Source organism: Callithrix jacchus, chromosome 22 (genome assembly GCF_049354715.1).
Source record: "Callithrix jacchus isolate 240 chromosome 22, calJac240_pri, whole genome shotgun sequence".
NCBI lineage: Eukaryota > Metazoa > Chordata > Mammalia > Primates > Cebidae > Callithrix > Callithrix jacchus.
Window position 1 is genome coordinate 35,223,521 of NC_133523.1, and position 10,117 is coordinate 35,233,637.

Sequence of the window (10,117 nt, forward strand, 5' to 3'; positions counted from 1 at the left end):
GGAGTTGCAGAAACTGTTGCCATGAACTTGGGGAGAAAAGATGAGAATGATCAAAATGATACCTGAGAAGGTCCTTGCAAACAAAGAGGCTATTTGGGGGACTCTCTTCAATCTGCCTTCATTTTTTAGGTAATATGTTGTTTCTCTTCTCCTAAGGGGTTCTCCATGAAGCAGATAATCACAGCTCTCGTGGGAAAAGGGCTGTCATTCTGCCATCTCGGTAGGAACTCCCAAAAGCTTAGAATGAAGGTGAGGACAAGGGCTACAGAGAAACATTCCCAGAGAAAATGAAAAATTTCAGCAATGATATGGATTAGTGACTGCTGTCTATTTCATTTTGACCCTCTAAAATAAGTGTGTTCCTTGCCTTTTCCCTCTCTCAGCCTTCTTTGTTTGATTTGTATAAGGCAGATAGTGTGTCCCTTTGGTGCACATGATGAGAGAGATTGCAAGTGATAATTTGTAGTCACCTCACAGACGCCACATCCTGATTAAATAAGTTACCACACTTCACTCTGAACCTGTTCCTGTAATTGAATTGCCTTCAGAGATTCCCTACAGGGTTAGTGTTTTTGGTATGTGGAAAGTATATAAGCCAGTTGTGACTGAATGGAACTGGTTGCCAAGGATGTCGCCTCATGACTGCAGTCACAATAACCACAGCTTGTGGAGCCCTCTCCTTTTGATTAGGGCTGTCTGTGTGTCTCACCTTGATCAATGAAACGCCAGAGAAGTGACACCGTCTGCCATTCAAAGGTAGGTCCTAGGACACCGTGCGCCTTCTCCATGAATCTTTTAGAAGGCTTTCTTTGGTGAAAGCCAATCACCATTCATTAAGTCCAAGAACCATGAGACTCTCATGATTTGAGGAAATTAAAGGCATGAATGGGGAGGTGAGGTAGGGAAGGAGATAACCAGCCAGTTTCCAGGTATTCACCCAGCCCCAGTGCTAAGTTGGACATGAGTAAAGCATCCTCTGAAATCCCAGCCTAAAAGATCCCTTAGAAAATGTGACTCCCATCACATGGTCTACCACTCACACAAGTTCAGTAAACTCATAAAGCTGGGAGAGATCAAGATAAATGATTGCTTTTAGCCAATAGGTGCTGGGACATTTGCTATGCTGTAATTCGTCACTGGAAGAGTGCTCACTGTGTTCATGTGCATGAGTTGTGTCTATTTCAATAATAATCTACATGTTCTCTGATCTAAAACCATGATCACTTATTTCTTTATATACATATTATATATAATAATAATTATATATACATATTATATATATAATATATATAATTAGGTTTTAGGTTTTGGGGCACATGTGAAGAACATGCAGGATTGTTGCATAGGTACACACATGGCAGTGTGGTTTGCTGCCTTCCTCTCCATGTGACCATTTATTTCCAAACAGAAACTCCTGGATTCTGCCCATATAAAATGAAAAAATCTTTAGATTATTGCAAATAAGAATAATTGGGATTCTTTAAGGAAAATCACTGGGCTCCAGTGATTCTCTAATTATTTCTTGGATTGAAAACTTCACATGCAAAGCTTGTCATCTTTTCCTTCACTTCCTTCACAGCAGCCCACACAAAGCCAGGCCCAGTGTGTATACACAGTGTTTATACATCCTGGAAACAATGGAAAGGATTAAGAAATTCCACATGATTTTCCTCAAGTTACAGTTTCTGCCTAAAGCCACCAGGTAAACCTACACGGCTGTAAATAGCCACCTAACATCTCAGTGCCCTCAGTTATCTGAGATTGAGTCAATATTTTGGTTAAAATTGTCTGATGTCAAATTCGTGGAATAGAAAGATGCTGTTCCTGATGTCCTGTCAGACATTCCAAGGACCTTGCCACTCACTCCCTTTGTCACAGGTGAAAGAACATTCATCGCCTTTGATATCATGACATCTCCCTTAGAATTCCCGGGTCCCTCTTGGGGATGACCACTTCCTCTTTCCCCCTCTTAAAGCAAGAACAAAATCACGAGAGGTTTGGTGCTGTTTTAATGACCAAGTATGTGGGGGATGAGGTGAGAAGGGATTATTTTGTTAGCAGGCTCTGGGAATTCCATGGTCATGTAGAAAGAGGGATTTCTTAACAATGAGGAGTGTGATTATCTTCCTCAATTGTAGACAAGCACTCTGGTCAGGGAGATGTCTCCCCACACTTCCACCATATTCACAAACAGTGGTGGGATTCGATGAAGAAAGTTGTAAATGTGTTGGCCATTTACCATTACCTATAGGAGGAAAAATGCATCAGAAGGACAGTAGGCCACCAAACAAGTTTTCAGCCTCCTCTACACTCTCCCTTAGTACCAATTACATTCCCCAAGAAAACTAGTTATACAAGTGAAACTAGTAGACACAATTCTGTTTGCGGATGAAGTTTTGTGCTCATTTAAGACAGTTGTTCACTTTATTTCTAATGTTTTCTCTCATTTCTCTCATGAAGTTCTACACTCTGTCACGCAGTCCCTGTTTACTCAGCCTCCCTTATAACCTGGATGATCCCCACCATCAAGGACTGTGTCTCAGGAACTTGGGACCTTGCATCTCTCACAGGGCCTGTCGCAGGGTTACTGCTCGACCATGTTCATTGAATGCATACCTTTCAGTGACACGAACTGTGACTGCATTTCACTCCTGATGGCAGTTTCTCTTTGGAGAAACTTACATCTGAGGTAATAGTGGCAAAGAATGAAACCCAGTGTTCTTAGAGAGTTAAAGGAGGACAGATATAAAACACATAATATTGTCTTCAACAACTTTTTTTTTTTTGAGAGGGAGTTTCACTCTTGTTGCTCAGGCTGGAGTTCAATGGCACAATCTTGGCTCACTGCAACTTCTGCCTCCCAGATTCAAGCAATTTTCCTGCCTCAGCCTCTTGAGTAGCTGGAATTACAGCTATACACCACCACACCCATCTAATTTTGTATTTTTAGTAGAGGAGGGGTTTCTCCATGTTGGTCAGGCTGGTCTCAAACTCCCAACCTCAGGTGATCCACCTGTCTCAGCCTCCCAAAGTGCTGGGATTACAGGCATGAGCCACTGTGCCTGGCCATCATCAAAAACTTCTAAGCATAGGGAAAGATTCCTCACTTGAATCTGAATAAAATGTGAATATTTTGGCCTACTCACTAGAGAAGGCAGGAAAGTATGGATATATTTTTTTATATTGAGACCATAGAGAAAGTCTCTAGGTATTAATTTATCAAATTTAAAATGCACACATTTTGAATCCGTTTTTCATTTTTTAAAAATTATCTACCAATATAAGCATAAGGAGGTTGGTAATTACAAAAGGATTGATTAGAAAGCTTAACACAACATCGTTTGTGAGAGCAAAATACTGAAGACAACTTTAATGCCCAAAAAGGGCATTAAATAATTTTGGGTAAACTTTTCAAAGCAATATTATGCAGCTTTACAAACTGAAGCAGCACCGTGGATTGATAACATCTTCAAGATACATTCTTTGACAACGAATCAACTTAGTTCCTAAAGTGTAATGTGTAGAGCGAATTTTATCAGGATTTGCTTAAAAACAAATAAAATCATAGAATATCTATATGCTTTCAAAGGAAAAGATTTCCTCTGAAGGGCTGGAAACAGTGGTTTATGCCTGTCATCCCAGTATTTTGGGAGGCCAAGGTGGGCAAATGAAATCAGGTCGAGAGTTCAAGACTGGCCTGGCCGACATGATGAAACCCTGTCCCTACTAAAAATAATTAGTTGTGGCATGCACCTGCAGTGGGAGGCTAAGGCAAGAGAATCGCTTGAATCTGGGTGGTGGCGGTTACATTGAGCTGTGATCATGCCACCGCACTCCAATCTGGATAGGAAAGTGAGACTCTGTCTCAAAAAATAAGATAAGAAAGTAAAATAAAAAGGTTCTTTCTAAGGGAGAGCAGAGTTCTGATAATGTTGCTCTTACGAGTAGAATTGGGGCCAAAAAGTGGACAAAGACATAATTTTTGAATGATTAAAATGACTCTTTTCTTAAGTATATTGTATACAATTGGCTAAATGAAAATTTAAATAGTAGCATAAGTGGAAATGATCACTATAGGAAAAGATGGAGGAGATTTTCCACTTTGGGAGAAATGGCAGGTGAGCCGACCTTGACTTTGGTTAGATTTGGGAAAGAGCTGAGGACGGCAGTGCAAGCAGAGGGCGATCTCCGATGAGGACCTGGAACAGGAGTAGCTATGGGAGACGGGCCCCAAGGGACTGGTGGGGCCAGGTCAACAAGACCTGGGAGCCCACAGAGGCTGGTGCTGAAAGCTCCTGGGGTGCTCACCTTGTATTCATCGTAATGCGCACAGATGCGCAGCTCAAATGATTTGCCATCCTCAAAGGGCACATTGTAGCATTTCTCCTCACACCGCCACATCCCAATCTCACGAGTGTTCATGATCACACAATCGCCAAAGTTCACTCGGAATTGGAAGGCAATATCTGAGTCCTCATTTGTCCCAGTGTAGAAATTCACCTCCAGCTGTGGGTCATTGCTGAGGGCAAAGCACACAGCATGTTGGGCAGGTCCCTCCCTTGTGCAAACACACACTCAACACACACACAAATCCCTTCTCCCTTTACCTAGGGCAAAAGTCTCCCTGATGATACTGCAGGCCTGGTTCCTGTGGGGATGCTTCAGCTCCTCAAGCCTCCAGACAGACAGAAATGCTCTTCTCATTTCCAGATGAAAATTGAGCCCCAGTCACTAACCTGGGCCTATGATTTGTTCATTCCCTGAAAGTTCTATGCCCTTTGATTAAGAGCCACATCCCCAATCTACTGAGTGTTCTCCTCCCCTAGGCCCCTGGCTGGCCCACATGCAGTTGCTGCAGGTCTGATGCTGGGTGCTGGAGAGTCTCCAGGACCTGCACCTGCATGAAGCCTCCATCCTGCCAACTAGACATTTCCACTTCACTCACACATAACATCAAGCCCTTAGCAAATATTCTCCCTTCTCCTCCACTCCCTCCATTGGACCATGGAGTACTCACAGAAAAGAGAGTTTCGGTCTCCCTGTGATTATCACGCAGGAACCAATAGACAAGGACACAGGCAGTTTGTATGGCACCTATTAGGTATTTGAAAGTGAATTAGAGGTGCACAGTCAGGTGCAGCCTCCCCTCCTGTAACAGATTCCCATGATGCAGGAGGTTAGAGATCAAAGAGCAGACTCTGAGGCCTCCCCCTTTCACCCTTCCACAGTCAGGGCCTCATATTCCTGAAGATATGGTGGACCCAGAGGAAGACCAAGAGTTCAGGAGCCAGGATGCCTGGATTCCAGTTCTCATTTTGCCTTATGCTAGCAGTGCCATCTTAGATCCTCTACTTGAACTCTCCATACCTCAGTTTCCCCAGCACAAGGAGGATTATCAGGAATTCCTACTTTGTAGGATGTTCTCCATAATAGAGGAGTTAATATATGTAAAACTCTTACCCCAATCCCTGTCATGTGTAGGGCCTGTGAGGGGTGACCTAGCAGAACAGGGGAGTCCCCCTGAAACACTGACCTGCCTTCATTTTCAACTCGGAAAATGAAAACAAGACTTGAGGATGTAAGAATTAAAAAATTCACTCCAGTAAATAACAATGCTTGTTAAAAGAGAAAGGGAAATGATGAAAGAACAGGAACCCCTGTGTGAGGGATGCACGTGCCTTACAGTCATCAGGGGCCATGGACGTCCTTCCCAGGAGGGGACACATGCTGAGAGCACAGCCCCAGGACTTGCACACATGAAGCCTGTGGGTCAGGGACATAACCGGAGGGAATCATTGATTTCTACAATGACTACAAGTGGTTGATATTTTTCTGTATTTTTGAGATAGGGTCTTGCTCTGTTGCCCAGGCTGACATGCAGTGGTGCAATCATAGCTCACTGAAACCGCGAACTCCTGGGCGGCAGTGATCCTCACATACCTGCCCCCTCTTGAGTAGCTGGGGCAAAAGGTGCCTGTCACTCTGCCAGTCTGATATTTAAAATTTTCTAAAGAAAGGGTCTCACTATGATGCCCAGAGCGGTCTCACACTTCTGGCCTCAAGTTATCCTCCCACCTTTGCCTCCCAAATTGGTGGGATTATAGCCATGAGCCAGTGAATGCAGCTGCTTTGTTGACTGATATCCACTGTAAGCTCTGTCTGAACTGAGACTAAACTTGTTCCTTCATGGGTGGAGGAACAAATTTAGTCTCAGTTCACACAGAGCTTACAGTGGATATTTTGCATGATTCAGTCTCTGAAACTACAGCCTCTAATGTCCTTCCCTAGCAAATCAGTATCTGCACACCCTCCTGTCCCAAGATGGGAAGAATAGGCTGGGCTGGGATAGGGAAGCTGAGCCTGGGAGGCACAAGCCAGAGATAACTCTGTGCAGTCCCCACCTGAGGAACCATCACCCCCTAGTCTGCATTCCTCTTCTCACTCTTACTGGAAAGAGACATCCGCTGATCATACATTCCACTCTCATAAGTGATCTGTAATGAGTCCTCGGTAACTCACAATCCCCAAGATCCCCACCAGTTAAGCCACCTGGGATCCACACTGACACACATGAAAGGACACACAGCTGCTTCATCAGAGGTGCTGCTGTGTGGGGAAGAACCTTCACATGCACAGAAGGCCACATGCATGTCCCCAGTTCAATACCCAGTCACATCCCAGCAGACACACACCCACAGTCACAGAGCCATGTACTCACTGAGTCACACATAACTGTTCACTGTGCATATAAAGATGCTCATGCACTGGTTTGGCTGGCTGCACTCACACACACAAACTCACATCACAGACAGGAAGAAAAAGCACACTCACCCCCTTACACTCACTCAGACACCTGCCCCTCCTGGTGGGCCATCCACCTCTCACCTAAAGTCACATCATCTCAGCAGATTTCACTCTCATCAGACATTATCATATGCTCACAGAGGGTTACATTGGTCCAGGGTCCACACCCCACACCCCCCAGGCATCTCAGATACCACAGCCTCAGGGTTGCTCTTCCACACCCACAACTCTCAGTGAAGCATGCACAGAAGGAATGCTCATATTTTCATCTCATAACAGCTCTCCTGTTTCTTTTTTGGTTTATGTGACTTGAGATTATTGAAGGCTGTGCCTTTTCAACTCACTGGTAGTGATGACATTGTTCTCTTCTTCTGGGCGACTCTTCGGAATTCTGTCCTGTCTTCTGTGTGAATCTCTGAGTTGCAGCATTTAAATGATCCCTTTCGGCCCTGCCCTCTGGCTTCATTCCAGGCTCCATGCTCCTCCAAGTAAGCTTTCCCTGAAGCATGAGAAAGGCTCAGATGTCAGGAGGAAACTCAGTCACAACCATAGCTGTTTGCAGGTCTGTGTCTGTAATGCAGCAGAAATTAAGGTCTGGGAGGTGTTAGGCTGTGGTTAGGTTACCAGGGAAATACATACATAAGGACGATGGAGTGAGGGGCAGTGATTGAAAATCCCAGACTTTGTGCCTCTCAGGCCTTTTCTCTACTATGCAGAATCTACCCAGAAGTTGTACATTTTCTCAAGTTGTACAACGGCTAAAAACAAAAAGTTGGGGAATCTGGGGAGAGACGTTAGCCCTAGAAGGTAATTCTTCTCTTTGCCTTTTAAGGCTCTGGGAGAGCACTGACCTTGATCCTCGGATCTGGGGAGAGAAGTAGGGAAAGTTCTTTCATGAACCTGCCCCACACTAGACCCCTTGGCTCTGCCAGGTGAGGGCCACTCTCATCTGTCTGTCACACACCTGGGCTCTAAGTACACCCTCTTTCTCTTGGAGTCCATGGAAATCAAAGTTTCAGAGACACTGTTTCTCCTGCAGATTCCAGGAGAAAGGTAAAATTTGTTTTTCTCTTTGGTTTTTAAAAAATTTATTATAGGTTCAGGGATATATATGCAGATTAACTCACATAATGGGGTTTGTGGTACACAGGGTTTCTTCACCTGGGTACTATGCCATAGTACTGAATAGTTATTTTTTCTGCTCCTATCCCATCTCTTACCCTCCACCCTCAAGTAGGCCCCAGTGTGTGTTGTTCCCTTCTTGGTGTCCATGAGTTTAATCATTTAGTTCACACTTATAAGTGAGAATATGCAGGATTTGGTTTTCTGTTCCTGCATTAGTTTGCTAAGACTAATTGACTCCAGCTCCATCCACATTCCTGCAAAATACATAATCTCATTTTTTAGGACTGCATAGTATTCCATTGTGTACATGTACCACATTTTCTGTATCCAATCTGTCCTTGTTGGGTGTTTGGGTTCATTCTGTGTCTTTGCTATTGTGCTTAGCATTGCAATTAACATTCATGTGCATAAGTCTTTATGGCAGAATGATTTCTATTCTTCTGGGTATACACCAAGTGATGAGATTGCTAGGTTGAATGGTAGTTCTGTTGTTAGCTCTTTGAGGAATCACCACACTGCATTCCACAATGGGTGAACTAATTTACACTGTCACCAACAATGTGTAAGTGCTTCCTTTTATCCACAACTTTGCCAGCACCTGTTTTTTTATTTGTTTGTTTGTTTTTTTAATAAGAATCTTTCTGACAGGTATGAGATGGTATCTCACTGTGGTTTTGATTTGCATTTCTCTAATGTTCAGTGATGTTGAGCTTTTTTAATATGTTTGCTGGCCACCTGTATGTCTACTTTTGAAAAGTATCTGTTCCTGTCTTTTACTCATCTTTTTTGTTATTGTTGTTGTTTTAAGATAGGTCTCACTCTGACACTCAGGCTGGAGTGGTGTGGCACCATCTTGGTTCACTGCAATCTCTGGCTCCTGGGCTAAGGTGATCCTCCCAGCTCAGGCTTTGGCATAGCTGGGACTGCAGGCACATGTCACCATGGTAGGCTAATTTTTCTATTTTTAGTAAAGATGGGTTTTTGCCATGTTACCCAGCCTGTTCTCAAATTCCTGGGCTCAAGTGCTCCACCAGCTTTGGCTGCCCAAAGTGCTGGAATTACAGGCAAAAGTCACTGTGCCAAGCCCTTTGCCCACTGTTTTATGGGCTTGTTTCTTTCTTGTAAAGTTGTTGATATTTCTTATAGATGTATATTAAACCTTCTTCAGATACATACTTTGAAAATATTTTCTCCTATTTTGTAGGCTGTTTGCTCTGTTGATACTTTCCTTTGCTGTGCAGAAGCTCTTTACTTTAATTAGATCCCATTTGTCAATTTTTGCTTTTGTTGTGATTTCTTTTGACATCTTCATTACAAAATCTTTGCCCATGCCTGTGTCCTGCATGGTATTGCCTAGGTTGTCTTCCAGGGTTTTTATAGTTTGGGTTTTATGTTGAAGACTTCAATCTATCTTGAGTTGATTTTTGTATATGGTGTAAAGAAGGAGTCCAGTTTCAATCTTCTACATATGGCTATCCTGTTCTCCCAGCATCATTTCTTGAGTAGGGTGTTGTTTTTCCATTGCCTCTTTGGTCAGCTTTGTTGAAGATCAGATGGTTATAGATGTGCAGGCTCCTTTCTGGGCTCTCCATTCTTTTCCATTGGTCTATGTGTCTGTTTTCATATCAGTACCATGCTGTTTTTGTTACTGTAGCCTTGTAGTATAGTTTGAAGTTGAGTAATGCGATGCTTCCAGCTTTGTTGGTTTTGCTTAGAATTGCCTCAGTTATTTTGCTCTTTTTTTGTTCCATGTGAGTTTTAAAATTTTTAAAAATTCTGTAAAGAATGTCATTCTGTCAAGAATAGTTTTTTTCTAATTCTGTGAAAATGCCTAGTTTGATAGGAATAGCATTGCATCTGTAAATTTCTTTGGGCAGTATGGCTGTTTTAATGATATTGATTTTTCTTATTCATGAGCATGGAATATTATTCCATTGCTTTGTATCATCTCTGGTTTCTTTGAGCAGTGTTTTGTCATTCTCATTGTAGGGATCTTTTACCTCTCTGGTTAACTTTATTTTTAGGTATTTTGCTCATTTTATGGCAATTGTGAATAAAATTGCAATCCTGATTTAACCCCATGCGTTGCTGTTTTTTGGCAAATAAGAGTTCTAGTGACTTTTGCACATTGATTTGTATTCTGAAACTTTGCTAAAGTTGTTTACCAGATTAAGGGTCTTTTGGGTGG

General features: G+C 42.9%; 1 protein-coding gene across 4 annotated transcripts in view; it reads right to left on the reverse strand.

The window, feature by feature from the left end:
• Nucleotides 1-1,991: 1,991 nt before the first annotated feature.
• Nucleotides 1,992-10,117, reverse strand: part of LGALS14 (lectin, galactoside-binding, soluble, 14) — a 71,513-nt gene continuing 63,387 nt past the window's right edge. The window contains exons 3-6 of one of the 4 annotated variants that reach the window (XM_035286054.3): nucleotides 7,149-7,303; nucleotides 5,018-5,094; nucleotides 4,309-4,519; nucleotides 1,992-2,245 (exon numbers count right to left, since the gene is read on the reverse strand). In XM_035286054.3, coding sequence (XP_035141945.1) covers nucleotides 2,129-2,245; nucleotides 4,309-4,519; nucleotides 5,018-5,094; nucleotides 7,149-7,163 — 420 coding nt within the window. In that variant the 5' untranslated portion in view covers nucleotides 7,164-7,303 and the 3' untranslated portion in view covers nucleotides 1,992-2,128. Of the gene's footprint in view, nucleotides 2,246-4,040; nucleotides 4,520-5,017; nucleotides 5,095-7,148; nucleotides 7,304-10,117 lie in introns of those variants that run through there. The other 3 variants (XM_035286053.3, XM_078359668.1, XM_078359667.1) reach the window with 3 other exon arrangements.